General features: G+C 41.9%; 2 protein-coding genes across 3 annotated transcripts; both read left to right on the forward strand.

The window, feature by feature from the left end:
• The first annotated feature begins 1403 nt into the window (after nucleotides 1-1403).
• On the forward strand, nucleotides 1404-7373 carry LOC308387733 (uncharacterized protein). The gene is made up of 6 exons (XM_080867994.1): nucleotides 1404-1666; nucleotides 1834-1896; nucleotides 2782-2844; nucleotides 4781-4858; nucleotides 6447-6578; nucleotides 6682-7373. The coding sequence occupies exons 1-6, from the start codon at nucleotides 1459-1461 to the stop codon at nucleotides 6957-6959; spliced, it is 822 nt and encodes a 273-aa protein (XP_080724120.1). The 5' UTR covers nucleotides 1404-1458; the 3' UTR covers nucleotides 6960-7373.
• A 5563-nt stretch (nucleotides 7374-12936) lies between these two features.
• Nucleotides 12937-20719, forward strand: LOC308387673 (uncharacterized protein). Of its 2 annotated transcripts, none has more exons than XM_080867888.1 (2): nucleotides 12937-13091; nucleotides 16373-20719. In XM_080867888.1, exon 2 carries the CDS (start codon nucleotides 16529-16531, stop codon nucleotides 19199-19201), a length of 2673 nt encoding a protein of 890 aa, XP_080724014.1. In that variant the 5' UTR covers nucleotides 12937-13091; nucleotides 16373-16528; the 3' UTR covers nucleotides 19202-20719. The 2 variants fall into 2 exon arrangements, with proteins under 2 accessions (XP_080724014.1, XP_080724015.1); XM_080867889.1 differs by having other exon boundaries at nucleotides 12950-13087.
• Nucleotides 20720-22016: the final 1297 nt, after the last annotated feature.

Raw genomic sequence — 22016 nt, forward strand, 5'->3', positions numbered from 1 at the left:
GTTCTGAGGTGAGTTACGGCGTGTTGCAAGTTTTGTGAGGTGCTTTCGTGATATTTAATGGATCGGATTACATTTTTTATTTTTCTCCGATATCCGATCCAGTAATTTAGGTCAGTATCGGACTGATACCGATACGTAATATCGGATCGGTCCATCTCTACTACTATCATCTAGTTCTGACTCTTGTTCTGTCTTGGTTAAGTCCTGAGTAGTCCTGATTTTGAACTGTTGTAGTCCTGTTTTAATTCTGGATCAGTTCTGGGTCTGGTTGAATCGGGGTTTAGTCCTCGTGTCTTGATGCAGCCCCGACTTTGTTCTGCCTCGCTGCTTAATTAAAAAAATAGTTTAAGGTGTCCTGCATATGTGATATATATTTTTCCCTATATGAAGTCATTCTTTTTTGAACAAAACTCAAAGCAGAGCCTATTAATCTTTCAGTCATTTCTAACCCCCCCCCCAAACCATCCCACATGCATACTATCCTTTAGGGCTAAGCCCCGGGTGTTTCAAATGTCTGGCTCCGCCTCTGGACATGATCAAGCCAACATTCAATGAAAAAAAAGTTACATTTATTTATATAACCCGGCTACCCCTTCGGCGCCAGCTCAAGGCTGGAGCTGAACAACAACTCCCTGATAACGACTGTGTTGAGTCTGTTCCTTCCCATTCCCTGCAAGGCCACCTGGGTTGGCTGGAAGACTGTTTACTTAGCCTGGCAGGGCGAAGGACACTGTCTCAGCTGAACTATGGACGCGCACGCACATACACATACTGATACTGATAAGCACTCACTCACGCATCACCCTCCCTACCCCGGATCCAACGCCACCTCCAACGCTTACCTCCCCCATGATGTGGACATTGGGTCAGCTGGAGGCGCAGTCGAAAGATTGCAGCGGTCCCAGATCAGATGTACACACTGGAACTCTTTCCCATGTTGCTTGTCTGTGTTTATTGTGTTATGGTGTGTTGATACCTGTGCATTCCTGTATTATCCTTTTGTGTTGCACATTTCAATGTTTTTTTTCCTCGCTACCTGGCCTGACCTGTCTCCCCAATGTGATGTTTGTATTGTATGTACGGTCGGCAAGGTCTGTCATCTCGGTTGTGGGCAAAAGACCTGCAACTGACAAATAAAGGCTATCTCATCATCACATACAAAGTCCAGTTTTAGGATTACAGAAAATGCTTGGATGGTCTTTGTTTGTGAAGGAGCGTTGGGAACTGATGAACAGAATCAAACTTTTGGGACGATATCTCTTCATTCCTGCTCTGTTTACATGACCTTGATTGTTTATTCATGCAGTCTGCTTCTTCAATCATTCACCAACAGCACCTGTAGGAGGCGTGGTCTTGTGGCTCTGCAGTGTGTCAGGTGGAGGATGAGGGGACATGTGGGGCAGTAAGCTCCTCATTCACGCCTCTTTTCCCCTCGTTATAAAACTCTCAGATTAACAGATGACAGTTATACAGCAGGTTTCTGTTGACAGAATGAAGATCATCATGTTTCTCCCACTTTTGCTTCTGGTCTGCTCTGTTTCAGCAGATCAGACTGAGACTGCAGAGCAACAGTCCTGTCCACAGGACTTCCACGCTGAGCTGAGAGAGCTGACCACCTCACTGGCTTTGCAGACAGAGCGGATCACTGTCCTACAGAGAGAGCAAGGTACCAGTGTGACTCCAGAAATATCCAGAACATCAGAAACAGGAATGACCAACATTCATGGTCATGTGTTTTCTTGTGAAACTGAATATTTTGGTATAGAAATTTCAAAGTAATCTTCATAGAAACTCATGGTACAGGGAAACAAATTCCTTTTGCACTTATTTCAGAAAAAGCAGTAAAGCTGAAGCGACAGAAGACTGAGATCAACCAGTTGAAGCGACAGTCAAAAGGTACTGTGTGGAAACCATCATTGACCTGGTCCATATGATACATTTATTTTATTTTGTCTTTTCATACATTTGATTTTAAAGAAAAAAAAAAAAAGAAAGAAAACTCCCATAAAAAATGTTTATTTCAAAATAACCTATTATTTTATACCAGGAAAAAGACAGGTTTTTTTCATCTCAACATCAGGAACTGACTGTAATGTGTTTATAATGAAACGGCTCACAGCTCCTCTTCATGGCAAACTCTTCCAAACCAAATAATTCAACATTTACTTAAACACCAGTTTCTGCTGATACAACAATTCTAACCATCATTTAAAGTCTGTGTTATATCTCTACCTGCAGATATAAGTTGCTCGTTTTACTTGTTAGACATCCAGATTTTTTAAACTCTTCATGGATGAAGACATAGCTGTGTAATATCAATATTCCAACAAGGTGGTATTTTTTTTAATGTTGCAGCTGAGAATATCTCCAAAAGTATATGTGAGTTCTGGATATACATATGACCAAAAGATTAGCCTTCAAATCTTGTAGTTTTTCCTCAGGCATTTTTAGTCATTATCGGGGGAGGAACAGTGGAGAGTAGACAGGAAAATGGGACATGGCAGAATGTAACCCAAATCACTCTTCCAGTGATCTGGGGTAAGCTTTAGTGGCCATCTTTTACATACATTCAGAAAACACAGAGGGGACAGCCAGAGTTCACAGACTGTGGATAAAGATGAGGTGGAGGTGGAGGATGTGGGGACGTGGAGGAGGCCACTGCTCAGTGTAGCATGAACAGAATGAGAGCCACAGTTACTCTCCTACTTATAGATAAAAACCTGTGAATTACTTTGTGCTGTCAGTGAGATTTTTCTTTTTATTTCTATGGTATTTTCTCAGAACTAGAAGCAAAGCTGGAGAGTCAGAAAACTGAGATCAACCAGCTGAAGCAGCTGTCAGAAGGTACTGTATGAAAGCCATCCATCCATTTTCTTTCATTTATTCGGGGCCGGGTTGCAGGGGTAGCAGCCTAAGCACAGAAACTGAGCCCACCATATCTCTACCCACCTCCTCCAGCTTATCCGTACACCAAGACGTTCACAGGCCAGCTGAGAGTTAATATCTCTCAGCTGGCCCGAACTCCTCACCCTATCTTTTAAGCCAAGCCAGAGCTAAGCTCTGTGTTTCCCATGGCGGACCGGTACAGTGCATGCATCACTGCAGGTGCAGCAACAATCTGTCTGTCGATCTCCCATCCTTTCTCCTGTCACTCGTGAACAAGACCCCAAGATACTTAAAGGGGCGAGATCCTCCTCTACTTGGGGAAGGACTTGCGCCACACCCGGAATGGGCACTCCACCATTTTCAGGCTGAGGACCATGACCTCAGATTTGGAGGTACTGATTTTCATTCCCACCGCTTCACACTCGGCTGCAAACCATTCCAGTAAGAGCTGGAGGCAATCACCTGATGAAGCCAACAGCACCACATTAACTGTGAAAAGCAGAGTTGAGATTCTGAGACCACCCGAATGAAAGCCTTCTGCCACTTGGCTATCCCTAGAAATTCATTACAAAAAAGTTATAAACAGAATCGGTGAGAAAGGACAGCCCTGACGGCATCCATCACCCACTGGGAACAAGTCCGACTTATTGTCAGCTAAGTGGACCAAGCAATGGTCTTACAAGGATCAAATGGCCTGTAGCAATAGCCAGAAAACCCCATATTCCTGAAGCACCTCCCAAAGGACACCCCGAGGGACAAGGTCAAATGCCTTCTCCAAGTCCACAAAATACATGTAGACTGGTTGGGCAAACTCCCATGCATCCTCAGGTATCCTTGAAAGGATAAAGAGCTGGTCCAGTGTTCCATGACCAGGTCAAAAACTGCATTGTTCCTCCTGTATCTGAGATTCAGCTAACAGACAGTCTCTCCTTTCCAGCACCCTGGCATGGACTTAGTGATCCCCCTATAGTTGAATCCCACCCTCCAGTCCCCTTCTTAAAAATGGGAACCACAAGCCCAATCTGCCAATCCAGAAGTACTGCCCCTGATCTCCACATAACATTGTAGAGGCGTGTCAACCAAGACAGCCCTACAACATCCAGAGCCTTCAGGAACTTAGGGCAGACCTCATCCACCCCAGGGGCTCTGCCACCAAGGAGTTGTTTAACTGCCTCAGTGACCTCACTTCCGGAGATAGACGAATAGTTCCTCTCATCCCCAGACTATATTTCCTCCTCAAAAGACATGCCAGTGTGATTAAGGAGGTCCTTTAAGTGTTTCTTCCACTGCCCAACAATATTTTCAATCGAAGTGAGCAGTGCTCCACCTGCCTTATACACAGTGCAGGTAGAGCACGGCTTTCCCCTCATGATTCTCCTAATGGTTTGCCAGAATCTCTTCGAGGCAATCAAAAAGTCTTTTTCCATGGCCTCTCCAAACTCCTCCAGCACTCGAGTTTTTGCGTCGGCCACTGCCCAAGCCATGTTCCGCTTGGCCTGTGGGTATCTATCGGCTGCCTCCAAAGTCCTGCAGGCTCACCAAGCCCAATAGGACTCTTCCTTCTGCCTGGTGGCTATCCCCTCACCCTCGGTGTCCACCATTTGGTTCGGGGGTTGCCACCACGACAGGCACCAACCACCTTGCGACCACAGCTCAGGGCCATGGCTTTAGCAATGATGGCGCAGAACATGGTCCATTCTGACTCAATGTTGCCATTCTCCCTCGGGATGCTGTTGAAGCTCTGCTGGAGGTGTGGGCTCTGCTCTGTAGAAATGTTAGGTGCAGATAATTGACTCACATTTGGCTCATCAATTTATAATCTGTCCATAAAGTGGTGTCACTGTGTTTAAATGTCTTTAGTTTGTGCTCAAGGACAATTTCACATTTTTCTCAGAACAAGCAGGAAAGTTGAAGACTGAACTGCAGAACCAGAGGACTGAGGCCAACCAGATGAAGCAGCAGCAGCAACATGGTACTGTGTCGAAATCTGAAATCTAGAAATGCTGAAATATCTCTATATTTGACACATTTTCAGACACATTTCACATTTTTCACATGAAGGCTTTCAGTTGCTGATATTCAAGAAAATTACTTTTGCTGATTCCATATTTTAATTCAAGTTTCAGTTTCGCATAAGATGTTCTAGACCAGCGGTCCCCAACCTTTTTTGCGCCACGGACCGGTTTATGCCCGACAATATTTTTCATGCACCGGCCTTTAAGGTGTCGCGGATAAATACAATAAAATAAAACTAGTACCGGTACCGAAAAAAAGAAAATTTATTCATAAACCATACATTTCACACCTGAGCCTCAAATCTCACGGCCCGGTACCAAATGACTCACGGACCGGTACCGGTCCGAGGCCCGGTGGTTGGGGGCCGCTGTTCTAGACTATGACACGTTACTCATGACTCGAAAATTTCATATCTTCTTTTTATGACCTGGATTGTTCCTAATGGGTGTTCATTTACATGGGATACATGGGATAATTAATTCCCAGCCTGGTGGGAATTAATTAAGATAACTAAGTCATGATACTGGAGTATATGAAAGGCAGATTAGAAATTTGTTCCAGGTCCAGCCAAGAGCTGTCTAATAAGCTTGGTTTAATCAATTTTTAATCTATTGGATCAGAAGTAGTGATACAAATTTGGTAGTTGTAGACCACCGTCATGTTTTTTGACCTACCAGTGATGATTTTAAGAGAGGGTTTATTAGGTATCGGTGTAGTTTATTTTAAGCACAATCATAATTTTAATGGTGACAACTCTTCCCAATAGCGATTTAAAATTACAATATATGAATTACAATTTAGAGTCAGTACTGCTGATTTACTCTAAGTGATTGAGTAGTCAAATACTGATGAGTGTGAAACCGGCAACAGGGTGTCAGAATGTTTTGAATGGATGATTTTTGTTTGTCTGCCTGTAAGTCCTTTAACCAGTTTCTAATTTTAAGCCTAAAACTCCACGTTCGCACGGCACCACAGTCCAAGCCCCACCACAAATTAGTATTTGAAACTACAGCCAGTCCAAACCGTAAAATATTGACTCTCAAAAATGGCAATAAATAAAAACTGCAGCCATGTTTGTAGTTCTAATAATGTGGGAGCAGGAGAGCGAGTAGAGGATTTTTGTGATTGTTATCTGTGATTAACAGAGGTGTTGTTTACAGGTGTATCCCCACTCTGTGCAGGTCATCAAAGTGAAAGCACTCTTTGAGCTTCAGAACACACATTAAGTTCATTACTGCATCTAATTTACTGAATGACATTAAACTGAGTTCATGTTTGTCTGAAGCACAAACCAAGATGCAACTAAAACACTGAATAACACAGTTTGTTGTCTTGGCAGAAGCTACAAAATACCTTCCTGTCTGATCTAAAGGACGAGTTTGGATCCTCAAAAATAGATTCAATCAAATTTCAGTTTGACAGAGTTTGATTTCTTCTGTGACAGTGAAACGCTTTCAGCTGTAAAGTTTTTGTCATGGTCACTTTTTTGGGAAGAGTCTAACTCTAAAACAGGAAGTTTAAAATGAATTTTCTCTCTCTCTCAGTCACACAGGTGGCGTTCTCAGCCTCTCTGCTGGAACAAGGTGAAGGATATACTGGACCCTTTAACACAGAGACTACTCTGGTCTTCAAACATGTTGTCACAAACATTGGAAATGCCTACAACAAAAACACAGGTAATAACACTGAATGTCACTTCTGAGCTATGTTGATGTCAGGCTGATGTTCCAGATGTTCTAACAGCTGATTTTCCATTTAACAAAAACAAATGTCCCACAGGTATTTTCACTGCACCAGTGAGAGGAGTCTACCACTTTGACTGGAAAGTACTAGGACGTGACAGCGCATCTGTAGGTGCTTTCTTGTTCAGGAATGAAGAGAAAAAATTTCTTGCATATGAAGAACAATCATCTGGGTTCGCAAGTGCCTCTAATGGAGTCTCACTGCTTCTAGAGGTTGGAGATCAGGTGACTGTACGTCTCTGGGCTAATTCAAGGATATATGACAATGAAAACCATCAAACCACCTTCAGTGGTCATCTGATTTTCACCATGTGAGAGGTGTGACAGCTCCAACAATTCCTGTTTGGACTAACCTGTGTGGGCGGAGCTTAGCCATTAGATAAACAGGAAGTAAATCATTTGCCATAATCAGTTTCTTGCTCTCTCTCTCTTTCTGGTTGGGTTCTAGTTTTGTGTTTATTTGTTTCTACTGACTCAGATAATTTACTTCTTCTTGTTATCTTTGATTCAAATAAATCCAGTTAAATGCTCAGTGATTCTCTTCTCTTTGTCCTTTCTTTGAGTCGGCTCTTCACAAAGTGCTGCTCCTCCATTAGGTCCTGACTATTTTCTATAAGTTGGTAAACTGCATCGTTTTTTATTGGCTCCACTGTCCTGTGTTGGTCAGTCTGTTATTTTGGTGACTGCTGGCCCACATGTTTGCTTTTAACTGGAGTCTTTCCTGTTAAGTTGGGCAAAATCCAACAGTTTTTTTCTCTTCTTTGATAATCATGCAGGTGTTTTTCTTAAACTCTTAACAGATGTTAAACTTAATCTGACTATCATGATAAAAATGTAAACATCTGATTTAGTTTGATATAAAATGTGTGTCAGTGCTGTGGAGGAATGTTTCCTTATTTTTCATCTGAATCCAGACACCGCAGCACGGTGGCACGGTGGTTAGCACTGTTGCCGCACAGCAAGAAGGTCCTGAGTTCAATTCCACCATCAGGCCGCGGTCTTTCTGTGTGGAGTTTGCATGTTCGCCCCGTGTTTGCGTGGGTTCTCTCCGGGTACTCCGGCTTCCTTCCACCGTCCAAAGACATGCAGCTTGTGGGGATAGGTTAATTGGATAATCCAAATTGTCACTAGGTGTGAATTTGAGTGCGAATGGTTGTCTGTCCCTATGTGTTAGCCCTGCAACAGACTGGCGACCTGTCCAGGGTGTACCCCGCCTTTCGCCCTATGACAGCTGGGATAGGCTCCCCTGACCCTGAAAAGGATAAGCGAATGGATGGATGAATCCAGACACAGATAACTGACTGCAAACTTACTCGGGGTTATTTCTTTCTATTCTTTACTTTCAAAATAAAAGCATCATTGAACTAACGCTGTTGATTTCTTTATATGTGTTTGATCACTATCCACAGCTCGTGATCATAGGTGAGGGTAGGGATGTAGATCGACCAGTTAATTGAGACCTTTGCTTATTCACTCAGTTCTTTCTTCACCACAATGGATCTGTATAATATAATAATATGTCTTTATCACCAACCCTTCTGTTGATCTCAGAGATGAGATACTACCCAAGTGAAAGCCTTCCACCACTTGGCTAGCTAGACATTGAAAGAAAAGCCTTCCTTTATGGAAGACGTGTCAGTGGAAATAGGGAGGTCCTCAAAGTATTCCTTTTTTTTTTTTGCCTGTCCCGTTTGGATCTTTAGCCATTGTTGTCTGAAGGCCAAGAAAGATGCCAAGTGGATTTACTTTACCAAGTGGATCATCATGGCCTTGCCATATTGGTCCATTTGATTGACCTTTATTATAATTATGTATTTATTTTATTTTCGTTTTTTAAAGACGGGACAGACATGCCTGGGTGATAGGACAGGGAGAAAGAATGAAAGAAAGAGAGGGAGAGAAAGAAAAATAGAGGAGGAGAGAAGAGACGGTGAGAAAGGGGGTAAGAAAAAAAAGAAAAGCAAACAAAACACCTGGATCACCTGTATGGAGATAAAAAACCAAAAGAGAAAACAAACAACAAAGAGCAACATAATAAAAACAACACCATCACAATAAACTAGCTAACAATAGATAACAGTAGATTTTACCTGTTGAGAATGAAAAAAGAAAACAAGCAGAAGAAAACGAAAGCAACATAATAAACAACATCACGATGATCTATAGGAATATAACAGTAAATACTAAATATTAAACATTATTGTGCAGCACGTAAGATCAACAGCGCACAGTGTGCTTTGAGGTAGGAGCCAAAAAGGGTGTAGTTTGTGTGTGTGAGCACCCTGTTATCATGGTTCCGAATAGGTAGATATCTTCAGCGTCCTCAATCGACAGTCCCGCCAGGCACACGATCCTCCATTTCTGCCACCCGTCCATCGTGTATCCGGCAGGGAAAGTCCCTCCAGGACACTCGGGCTCTCCCGAGCCCAGACTTCTCATTGAGAAAAGGATGTCAATAGCATCCAGAGACCAGTTGATCAAATCCATAATTCTCTTTAGGTTTTAGAAACAGACTGTGAGAGCGTGTTCCAGGGAAAGTAATACAAAGAACACGAGACTAGACAAGGACACAAGAGGCTAAGCAGGGAAGCTAAGGGAGAGGAGGAGAGGAGAAAAAGGGCATACGCCTCCTCCGAGAGCCATTTGTTACATTATGCAGAGCTTATCCTTCACTTTGGACCACTCATTTATTTTTATTTTCAGTTGTTACAGACGGGACACACATGGCAACAACTCCACTTCATTGTTAGTCCATTTAAAAAACTTGGTGCTTTTCCTCTGCCTTTTGCAGCAGTTTCAAAGAGCCGGAAAGTAAATAAACGGCAGACAGAAATGAGGCAGGTCAAATCGTCTTGTGTTTCACACATGCACTGTACTGGAACGTAAGTGTTTTTTAGGCCGTTTCAATGTGGACACACAACTCTGTGAAAACAACTGAAAACGATAGTGTGGACGCAAAGCGTTTTCAGACGAACGCGCCGTTTCCAAAGTTATCCGGGCTAGTGTGGACATAGCCTCAGACTATGCTCTTTGAGCGCAAAATTGATAACATTTCGGAGAGGCTCATGGCCCTCCAATGGGTGATTGAGAGACCAGTGACGGACATTTAGATCGACTGTAAAATTGATATGCAGTTGTTCGCACTACAGGAAAACACCATCATTTCATGTGGCTACCATATCAGCGCCAACCGTGGTCTCAAGGCTGGAGCTTAACAACAAATTCTTCCCTGATAACGGACTGTTTAGACTCTTTGCCGCCATCTTACGCACCCCCATTCTGGACTCCAAACGCCTTCGAAGGCTTCCAAGGCCGAGGTCAGACGGCAGGTCCAGCGCTGGATTAGTAGCGCATGGCAAGATGGCTGTGTGTAATCAGCTCACTTCTCACCCCGTTACCCATCCTGTTGCTTGTCATGTGCTTCATGGGGTTGTGATGTGCTCTCTGTGCAGAGGAGTTTTTTTTGTTTTCTGTTCTCATGCTGACCTCCCACAAGGAGCCCAGTATGAGTAGAGGTCTCTTTTTTCCCTCCTCCATTTGCCCATTGTATTGTACATTTCAATGTTCTTCCAAATTACTACCTGTCTCCGACCTGTCTGTGCTATGTATGTATGGTTGGTTGTCCAATTCCACTGCAGGCGCAAACTTGCATGTGACAAATAAAGGTCTGATCGATCGATCGATTGATTGATATTTACGTGTTACCATAGCGACCAGAGACCCTTAAGGGGCAGAGAGGAGGATGTTACTCTCATTGTTGTTGGCGTATTTCAGGAGGATCCTGCTGATAAAGTTACACAATTACACAGTGAATTCGCGTTTATTATTATATTTACAAACTAACACTGTCTTGGTCATATCATTTTATTTTGTTGTATTTATCCGTGACACCTTAATGGTCGGTGAAAATATTGTCGGACATTAAACCGGTCCATGCCGCAAAAAAGGTTGGGGGCTGCTGATGACAAGTAAACACTCGTGCAACCGGTAGACCGCATACAAGCTTTTAAAAACTATGCTCAGGTGTCTATAGCCGCCACACGGTTTCCGTAGTGTAGTGGTTATCACGTTCGCCTAACACGCGAAAGGTCCCCGGTTCGAAACCGGGCGGAAACATTATTTATTTATCTTATTTCACTTTATTTTTTCATGAATTTGTCTTCTTTAAGTAACCAAACCATATGCCATGCAGTCGTGTGGTCTTGGTGCGTTGTGGGTAGGGTTGCCAACCGTCCCTTAAAAAACGGAATCGTCCCGTATTTAGAAACAAAAGTACACGTCCTAATAAGGGACGCACTTTGTCCCGTAATACAGTGAGAATCAAAAGTAGTCTATAAATGTTTATGGAATTAACGCTTTGTTTGAAAACATAATTCCCAGCCCCTCTCCTGCTTTGTGACCAATGAGCTGACAGCACACTTATGACAATTCGAGTATGACAATTCAGATTATCTCATTGGTCGAGGAAAGGTCGCTTGCGGAGAAAATACCGGAAGACAACAGATGACCACAACAACAAGCATGGCCAACAGGGAAACAAACGCCGACACTGCGGTGCAAGTCTCGGACGACAGTACACCTAAAGCTGGGCAGACACTGTGCGATTTTTTTCAGTCACGTTATTCAGCTCCTGCTCAAACTGCACGATTGACTCGCAGGGATTAGAAGTTTGCAGGTCACGATGCAGGTCTCACACTATACCGCCCGATGCTCTGATGCGACCTGAGTGCTCACACTGTGCCTCCATAACATGAAGGTTATAACAGAAAATCTGTCGCTCGCTCTCTCTGTCTTTCACTCACACAGACACACCACCACCATCAACTTTGCTAAATTGCTAATGAAAAACATGATCATGCAGCTGTGATTGAGCAGCGATGTAAATCCAACTATTTTCACGGTTGTTGTGGTCGTGATAATTTTGTGATGCCACATCGAAAAGGCTCGGATGAGCTTTCCAAAGTTCTACAAGTTGTGCCTCCATCGCTTGTGTCCAGATCACACGCTGCACAGCCGTGCTGCGCCGTCTTTTTCACCGATGTTTACGTGTTTGCGCATGAGCAGTGTGAGCGGCTGTGGTGACACCCTCACGAGCGATTGATGATCGGGAGCTGCTCGAGGTGTTAATCGCTTCTCGTTACCCCACGTATACTACACGACGCACGATGAAGGCCAAAATCGGGCCGATCACCAAATCGGTCGCACGACTCAAAAATCGGCTCAAAATGGGCCAAAAATCGCACAGTGTGAGCCCAGCATTAGAGCAGCAATGTTTGTTCCCCTCAGAGAAAGAAAAGAAAAAAGGCTGCAAAAGTACAGGGAGGAATGGGAAAAGGAAAACACCTGGCTGGGAAAGTGCACGATAACACCTATAAAGCGTGCTGCACTGTGTGCCGGCGCACTTTTTCCATAGGCATGCTTCTAGTGGTGGGCACAAGAAGAACATGAGGGGCGTGAAAGCTCGGGGAACCCTTAACCAATTTTTTGTCCACCAGGCCACGGCAGAAGCAGATATGGTATGTAAACACTGGTTTGTTGTTTAAACCCTCTGGTTAAGGTTAATATGGGCATGTGCGGTGAATATCAGCTCTATGTGGCCAGAAGTGTGATAATATAACTTATTTTGTGTAATAAACAACTGCAAGGATGGATGATTACAACAAATAGATGAATAATACATAAAAGTAATACATAGATGAATAATGATGATGAGTTAAGATGCGTAATCATGGGAACAAGTGGGTTTACAAACAGGAGCAGCTGATTAGCATTAGAAAAGCTGAAATAATACCTCAACTGAAGCCAATTGTACTAAATGCACTATATGTGCACAGTTACAAGAATATTTTTCGTTCTATTGCTTTCTATTAATTTATATAATTTTAAGTTAAGCAGGACAGAGTTCTTTTAAAGAAAGATTTACTTATATTCTCAAAAGCTAAGCATGACAGGCTTCTGTTTAAGAAAGAGACCTGTTTTACTGTGTTAATGTTGTCATTGTGAGCTAAAAATAAATAGCTAAATGATCATTTGTTTCCCATATGGTCATATCACAAAGAATATGCATCTGCTTAAATCAAATTCAAGTCAAATGGTTAAAAAATAATTTCACACACACAAAAAAAGAGCTACAAAATTCACCACACTGGGAAGAGTGAAGACAACTGGGTTGCCCGGCCCTGGCCACGAGGTGTCCCTTATTTATTTTTCAGGGAGTTGGCAACCCTAGTTGTGGGTAACAAGTGAAACAAATATAAACTGACTGTGTGAAAACTGAATTGTCCGACATGTGTCCCTGAACGCGACCCGTACTCAGGAAGCACGCATGTGTCGCTGCAGCTGTTGTTTAGCGCCGTGTTGCAGTACGTGCTTTAAAAAAGCTATGCAGCCACAGACTTTCTAACTCCCACCAACCACCGATGTGTTCGTTTTCTGCTTCAGCTGTAGGTAAGTGCTTGTATTTCTGCCCTCGGAGCTTCTGTCCACCCGCCGAGACAACCCACAGTTAGCTTTGCAGTCCTAAGCTAACGTTAGCGCGGATGCCGATGTTGGTGTTTCTGCAGCTCCATAAACTCAACAGGAAACTCAGGGAGTTCGCTTTTAACATAAATCTGTGAAGCTAACCTTTCACCCCTGTCCCCACGACATGCGCAAGAATAAGCGAAGAATCTAAGATTTTCAAATACCTGAAATCCGCTGGTTTGGTGCAGAACTGCAGCCTATTGCTGCAAAGAGTAATGCAGCCATTCCAGGCGGAGTAAAAGTTTAATTTGACGCCAGGGAGGATAAATATTGGAGAAAACAATTCAATGAAGAATTCAAGATTAAATCTGTTCGTTCATTTTAAAAATTAGACTAGGAAAATCCCATATTCATACGAAAATTGTCATATTTTAGCAATTTCTTAAAATGATGCATATGCAAGAAAATCTGCAAACAATTGAACCATGATGCACTTTGACCCTTTTTTCTTAATGAGCATTAATGCCATTGTAACAATCATTTCAATGTTTTTTTAAGAGGTAAAAGTAAGTATACTTAAGACTACTGTTAATGCATGTTACTGTTGTTATTAGATGTCAATAAAAACTGAGGGGTTTTGCTTGTATGAAATCTTTATTTGCTTCTTAAAAATATGAGCCACACTCACAGTCGTGACAGAACAACAAAAGGACAACAAACTTGTCTTATTTGCACATTTTCTTAAATGTGCAAACAGCACCTTCACAGCACGCTTATGGCCACAATTATGTTACACCCACAGTGATGATAACTACTTCAGAGAATAAATAGGAGAAGCTAAGAAAGATGAGCCATGAGTCCATGTGCTGGACTTTGAACGCTTAAAATATTAGTGGGCGGATCGATCCAAATATCGATGATATTGAAACCTATCATTGTATTGATATTGATCGATATGAGCTTAATGCGACTGATACTTTAGTTTCTGCGGTTTCATCAAAGAGGCAACCTGACTGTCTGTTTAAGTACCGCTGCAGCACAGAGCAGTCATCTAACTGAAGCACGTTGTTTAAAGAAAAACATTTAGTGCAAATGAAAATTCACCAAATATAATATGGCTCAGGTTTGATTGAATATAATTACCCTTTTGTGTTACCTGTGAAAGTAGATGTGCTGCAGACTTAAACATTTTATAATTTATGTCCTGGGTTTTAACTAATTCATAATCCAAAGGAAAAATCCCCCAAAAACACTTAATGGTCATGAAAATTTATTCAGATCTGGCAATTTGATGATGAATCACCCTTAATTATTAAAACAAGTATTAGTATAATTGATACTGACCCTGTAGTTTCTTGCTATCGGCTCATTACCAAATCTTGCAGTACTGCATGCCACTAGTTTAAAATAAATTAGTTTCTCAGTGTACTGTGGATTTGAAGTGAACACAACTCATGTGTGTTTTACTGTTTAAAAGATAAAACTGAGTTCCTGAACACATCTTTTACATCAATTCTTTTTTTCCATTAAAATACTTTAAAATACAAAACAGTAAGCTAAAGTAATATTTTTACTTACAGTAAAATATTCACCAGCTGAAGTAAAATGTTATTGCAGGTTGAGCTTTAATCATTTCTGCACTGTGCATTATCTCGCACAACCTTTTTCTTGAAGCTGCATTAGTGACACATTCACACAGTATTTTGGTGTCTGGTATCTGCTGATACTGCAGTGCTCTCTGTCAATATGTAAAATCCTCATGACCTTAAATCTATTGACTTGCGTTGTCAGACAGTCTTTCTTTTTACTGATTTGTGCTGATGTGTACAAAATGAATATTTTCCACTTTCAAAAGCGGGAAGAAAAGAGTGCGGCAATCTGTGCTACGCAGGCCTTAAACAGTGAGTGCACAGTACAATTAGCTCAATGTACTGTGCACAGAAAAGAATAGAGAATAGATAAAAGTATAGCTTTTCTTATGTCTTTTTTATACTCTTTTCTTTATACTTTGACTGCATTTTATTTTGACTTTGCACTTAAACCACTTAGGTGTGGCATATTTTAAACTAATTTTCAAATTCTTTCTGTAGTTTAAGATAAGATAACCTTTATTAGTCCCACATGTGGGAAATTTGTTTTGTCACAGCAGAAAGTGGACAGTGCAAAGTTAAACTGCAAAAATTAGAATACAATACGAATAATATACTGAACACAACTGTATAGAATAGAGTAGAATAAAATTAAATACTATACAGTAGAATACAATAGAATAAAATAATCCAATAAGATTCGTTTCAATCCTAACAATAGGATAAAAATAGAATACAAATGATATATACAACTGAGTAAACATACAAGTTTTTAGAAAAAGAGTATTGCACTTAGTGTTATTGCACGTGTGTGGGTTTGTGTGTTTGATCAGCTGTAAAAGTCTTTGTTGTGGAGTCTGACAGCAGTGGGGACACCGTGGGTGCCGCAGCCACCAAAGGAGCTGCTCAGTGCTGTCAGAGTCTCCTGCGTGGGGTGGGAGATGTTGTCCAACAGGGATGACAGCTTAGCCACCATTCTCCTGTCACTCACCACCTCCACTGGGTCCAGAGGGCATCCTAGAACAGAGCTGGCCCTTCTGATCAGCCTGTTCAGTCTCTTCCTGTCGCCAGCAGACCACACCATAAAAAATAGCTGAGGCCACCACAGAGTCATAGAAGGTCTTCAGGAGTGGGCCCTTCACTCCAAAAGACCTGAGTCTCCACAGCAGGTACAGCCTGCTTTGCCCTTTCCTGTAAAGGGCGTCCTAATTATGAGTCCAGTCCAGTTTATTGTTCAGATGAACACCAAGGTACCTGTAGCTGTCCACAGCCTCAATGTCCATACCTTGGATGTTCAGTGGTTGCAGTGGAGGATGTTTGTGCCTGCGGAAGTCTAAATGGTAGAACATGATTGCAGAGTCTAATTGCTAATATGTTAGTTATAAAAATTATGAGAAAAAAAAAGATGAGAAAGAAAGAAACTCAGAATGAGCAGAGCTGCTGTAGCAGGCTGCCACACACGGGGGCGCCGGAAGCAGCTAAATGAAGCTCCAAAAACGTATTTTTAGATTTTAAGTCTGTGTTACTCTATTTTTATTAAGCACGGTTTAACTCTGTTTTACAAGTGCTCAATATTTTTTAATGCATACATCACATGGATTTTGATGAAATCAGATCCTGTTGCTTTAAGATTTTTCTAAGCCTAAATAATTGAAACTGTTTTGTCTTTACTTACAGACTGAGAAGATGTGGCAGTGAAGATGATGCCTTCAGATAATATCTTGTTTTCTCTACAAGAAAGCTGTCTAGGAATCTAGCCAGGTGCCTGAGCAAGGACCAGGATTTTTGACATAATCTAGCAGTTTCTAATGACTTTGGGCTTTAAATGTCAATATGGATGGCATTGAGGAGAGCTACATCTGGGAGCGCCGCATTGCCCATGGCATTAGGTATCAAAAAGGAGCAGTCCCCTTCCCAGAATTGGTTGATATTGGTCTGGAGTTCAATGCGGCACTTGAAAGGAAGGAGAAGTTGGATCAGAGCCTGCTGACGAATAGTGTTATGCTGGAAATTTGTCAGTTTGCCAAAACAGTGAACAGGTCTGAGAAGTATTTCCTGTTCGAAATGCTGGAGTTCAACTTCGACCTTGGCTTTGACATAAACAATGACAGTCTGTGCTACATCTATGCAGTTCGTGTCCACAACAAAATTAAACACCTGAAGGAGCAAATAAAGATGAAGCCAAATAGATGGAAAGAAACATTTCAGTTGCCAAATCCAAGTGTTTTAGCCGGGTCCAAAGAAGATGTGTCAGGACGATACTGTCCTAAATGGAACAAAATTGCTGATAGTTCAGTGCTCACTGTCTCCAGCAAGAACTGTCAGTCTTCAGACAACCACGAAGCTGAAACTACCAGAGATGCTAGCAATAAATACACTGTAAAAAAACAAGGAGGAATCCGTTTAAGAAAAACACTGGGCGCTAACCCTTTCTGTGCACAACTTGGTGTGACCCTAGCTATTCGACCAAGTCACGCCCCCAAACAGAAACTGGACCCAAGTCTGCTCACCAACGGTGTGATGATAGAGATGCTTGATTTTTCCCGAGTGCTGTGTGGAAAACACACTTACCTAGTTTATGAACTGGTCAAGCACAACTTTGGTTATGCTTTTGATAAACCTCAGTTCCGAATGTGTCTAAACAGGGTGATAGAGAGAAAATACACCTGTCTGACAGCTGAGGGCAAAGACACTTTCAGAAAGGAACTTTTTAAGATCCCGGCTGAGAAGAATAAATTGGAATATAAAGGTAAAAAACGAAAAACACCTGATGCAGATAACCAAGAACTGGAAGCACAAATGCTGGCCACCAATAAAAGACAAACACGGAAGCAGCAGGCTAGCAAAATGCAGGAGATGAAGGAGGATGATTTGTCATACATGTGTCCTGTTGAGTTTGAGACTGAATTGCAGTCAGAAACAGAAGCTGAGCCAGAAAATGTGGAACCTGAAAGTTGTTTGTCAGGAAAAGAGGTAGAAATGAATGTGCTGCAGGATGTAAAGCCAGAAGAGGAAGAAGTCTTCATCTCACCGATGCAGCCTCTGAGTTATGGCCACAAATCTTCTTTGTCACCCACACAGACAAAGGATGCAAGTCAAGAATCGTACTGGTGTCTGTTCTCTGAGGGAAGATGTGCAGAAACCCCAAAGCAGAGGCTGTGGCTGAGGCGCGCCGCTCGCACACAACAGATCCTGATGTCAAGCCGAGTCAATGATATGTTCGCCCACTGCAGAGAGATCGGATTAGACTTCAACTTTTGCTCACCAAAACGGAGCTTAGATCTACAACTGTTGACCAACTGGGTAATGTGGGAGGTTTTCAAGTTAGGAACTGCTTTGTCGAGGAGTGTACGCAGTTTTTTATTTGAAATTCTCTTAAACAACTTTACTCTTACGCTCCAAGATGAGCAACATGAGCGCAATTTCTTAGTTTACATGATGGCAAAACATAAAAATCTTGTGAACCACCCGAAGAGTCAGAATATGGATTTTCTCTGCAAGCCTTTCAAACTCCCTGAGATATACCACATGGTTGATGTGACCAGCAGTTTTCAGACTCAACAGGAACTCCAGAGTCAAGGGCAGAAAGGGTTAGATTCATCAGATTCAGCAAAGAGGGAAGAAGCTGAAAAAGAAGAACACCCTTTTTGTAGAAAGTTGGGTCTAAATCTTTGGTCAACCGTAGAACGCCCGTCAGACCAGAAGCTTGATTTGACCATCCTGACAACAGGCGCTGTGCTTGAGATCTTCAGCTTTGTAAAGGAGCTGTGTGGTGAGGCCCGCAATACTGTTAATGACATCCTTGAGCACAATTTTGATCTTCATCTGCAAAGTGGTGAGACTGAGGCCGCGCAGAAGATCCAGAGATGGTACACAACACAGAAAAGCTTGATGAAAAAGCAAAACATGTCACCGAAAATCAACAGGTGGTTAAATATGATTGTCCCGCTGAATGGCAACTTGCAAGAGATTCCACACTCACCAACCGAAGATGGGGACCCAGATCTAGAAGGGGAATTGGATGGCTTTGGTGGATTTGTCAAACACTTTGACTACCAGAACTGCAAGGAGATCGGACTGGACCTCGACCTCAGCTCCAAATCAGAAACCAAAACGAAACTTGATTTGAAGGTTCTGACAAGAGGAGTTTTGTTTGAGTTGCACCAATATGTGCAACAAAATTACAACCGATACGTTCCTGCTCTGTATGAGATTCTGGAGTACAACTTCGACCTGAGCTCTCAGAGCCACCGGAAGGTGGAGTTCGCCTGGTCCATCGCCTCACAGGTCCTAGCCATGACTGGCAAAAAATGCAGAAAAGGGGATTACCTGACCAAAGTTTTTGAGCTCCCTTTCGAGGCCCCCAAGTTCCCTGAGTCTTCCCAGGTGGTCTTTAAAGAGGAGCCGAAGGATGACTTTGGCGAGCCGGACCTTAATAATGACAATGATGACATTGTGTTTGTCCGAAAACTGAAGCCTGTTGATATGGAAGTCGAGATAGAATAAAGTTCTAGCTGCTGTTTGTATTTCAAATGTCAGTTTTCAGGATAGAGTTGCGACTGAACTGCTTTATATCTACCAGGTTAAATCAGTTAAATTCACCTTTACCCATTCATATAGAAATGGGGATCCTCTTTCTGTTTCTGTTCAGCATGTGCCTAAAATCCAACTTGACCTTAACCCTGGTGGGCATAAAGAGGATGAGACTGCTTGATCGAGTTTTGTTTTGGTCTATAAAGTGGCAAAAAACAGCTCTCGCAATCACATTTTTCTTTTTTTAACTGTTGACATCTTGGGATTACTTGTAGCAAATATCTTTTAACTTGAAGAAGAAATACTTGCATTTAAAAAACTGAAACTTGATCATGTTTGAATTCAGTCAGGAAGGCCAAATACATTTTTAGGATGTGCTGCAGGTGTTTACAGGGGCAGGAAAAATAAAGATTCTCTAACTTGATTTCTTGAAATCAGAGTTTAATGTTAGTGCCCAGCAGATCCAGCTGTGTCTCAGGATGTGGGGTCTTTGCAGTCTTAGACGATAAAGGTTCTAAAATGTGAACGACGTGTTACTGCTGGGCCTCCTCGACTGGTTCAGTGCTGCTTTAGAGTAGAGTAGAGTTCTTTTGCTGTAGAGTTCTTTTGCTTACCATTAGGTGCGTTACGACTGGAGTGTAACAGAAAAAAGCGGTGCCACTTTTTTTTTCTCCAAACGAGGAAGTAGACTATCCACGTTAATGTAAACCGGTCGAAATTCAACCATCAGTGACGTGAGTTAAAGAGGACAGAATGAATGGTCACGGCTGGCATTGGTATTTAATTGTTTTGACTGATTCGTGATGTCACCTCCGTCATTTAATAAAATGTGAAAGAAAACATTCCACCTTAAAATTTGGTCAGTGTTCATTATTATTTGTCTCTTGACTTTATTTCAATAGTAAAGATCAAAAGTCGGTGAAATATCCTGTTATTGTAAAAGTTTACATAAAGCCGCGCTCACTGCTGTGGTTTAATGTTCACGTCGCTCATTTTCTTGATTTACATGAAAAAAAGAAAATGAGTTTTGAGCTTTCGAGTCATGACCAGATGTTTTGGCAGGGGGTACAGATGTTCCAGTTCATATTTTGTTTATTTTATATGTGAAGGAAAATCAGAAGTCATCATTTTTAACTTTTATTGGCAAACCAAATTTATTCAAAGATTCAGTGTTTTCTAGCTTTTGAAATTGTCTGTGTGCAAAATATCGGTTTGTTAGTCTGGTCAGCCCTTAAAAAGTTGGTGGATACTTTTTTAAACTTAGTTTTTACATTAAACGTGACATGCATGGCCCAGGTAAATAAAAGTGATCACAACATGCACATTAATGGGACATCGAGTGCTCTTGAAGTTCTGACTGCAGGATTGTAGGTTGCAGCTCCTGCCCAGGATGTTAAATCTTTTATTCCTTACTAAATATTGTAAATGTGTTAAAAACACCTGTTAAAAATGTTGAAACCTGCACAAACATGTGTGGACTTGTAATAAATCACAAATGTGCTTCAACTAAACTAATGCAGCTTGCAGTGTGCTGTCACAATAATTACAGGCTTCCAGTGGATTATATAACCAACCCTGCAGATTTGAACTGATGGAGTCAATTTGCATTTTAAGTGATTCAATTCAAAGTGTAAAAATAACCCAATGAGACTAATTGACTTGTAAACTTTCATTAGTATATCCTCACATGATGGGTACATTAATTTTTAAGTTGATCATTACACCATATTTAGTCAGGCTTTTTCAGGGCTTCCCATCATGCACTCTGTCATGGCCCATTTATCCTCTGCAGGCTGCAGCTGGGATGCTTTTGGTCTCAAATTAAACAGGTGTCACTCATCAGTTCCTCTGAAAGCCTTCAGGACATTTAATAAACAAAGGAGAGGAGATGAAGCTGCAGTGTTTCTGTTCAGTGTCCACTAGATGGAGCCAAAGGCCAGGTTTATAAATTTGCAACAGGACAACTGATATAAAACGATGCACTTAGATTAACTGCACAGAAAATGAAGTTTTACATTTTGATTATGTTGGAGAGGTTTTTTTTCTCACTGGAATTTCAGCCGAGTGCACGTCAAACAGAAACCGTCTGCAGCTTTTATTTTTCGGTAAAGGAGACGCCATCTTGTAGCCCAAACGTCCACAGAGCAGCTCAGCTCAACAGCCATTCATCTCGCTTTGATGAGAAGCTGTTGTGTTCCTTTCTGGCACCAGCAGAGTAGCTTTGCTTGATTCACAGTTCAGAATAATCCTTTCTGTCAGTCTGGGCCTTGATTTCATTCGTCCTCTGTTAAGTAAGTGGTTTAGCTTCTCCGTTAAGCCAACTTCTTTTTCATGAACTGTTGAAAAGAAACGCTTGGAGATCCAGGGGGTGGGGCTTCTGTGCCTGAGATAACCATATTAGGAGCTTCCTCTCTGTGTGACATCAAACAGAAAGTATACACACACACACACATATATACTGACGTGAGGAGAAGCAGTAAGGATCCACTTTAAGGAGGATTCAGAGTCTGGGTTTTCTCCTGGCCTGCTGCACGTGCTCAGTGTTTTATTCTTCTGCCCACATTGATTTTTTTTTCTATTGTGATGACATCACAGAGAAAAAACACATTTTTATGAATCCTGAACAAATCCACTGAAACCTCACTGGATTAAAAGCTCACAAAAGTCTCATTTTTAAGCTGAAAGTTTTCTTTTATTTTGAGTGACCACTGGGTGACAAATTAAAGAGAAAAACCTCCACGCAGTGTCTCAGCCGGGTGCTGGGCAGCTTCAGCGCTTCTTATCATTG

The sequence above is a fragment of the Rhamphochromis sp. 'chilingali' genome (assembly GCF_963969265.1).
Source record: "Rhamphochromis sp. 'chilingali' genome assembly, chromosome: 19".
NCBI lineage: Eukaryota > Metazoa > Chordata > Actinopteri > Cichliformes > Cichlidae > Rhamphochromis > Rhamphochromis sp. 'chilingali'.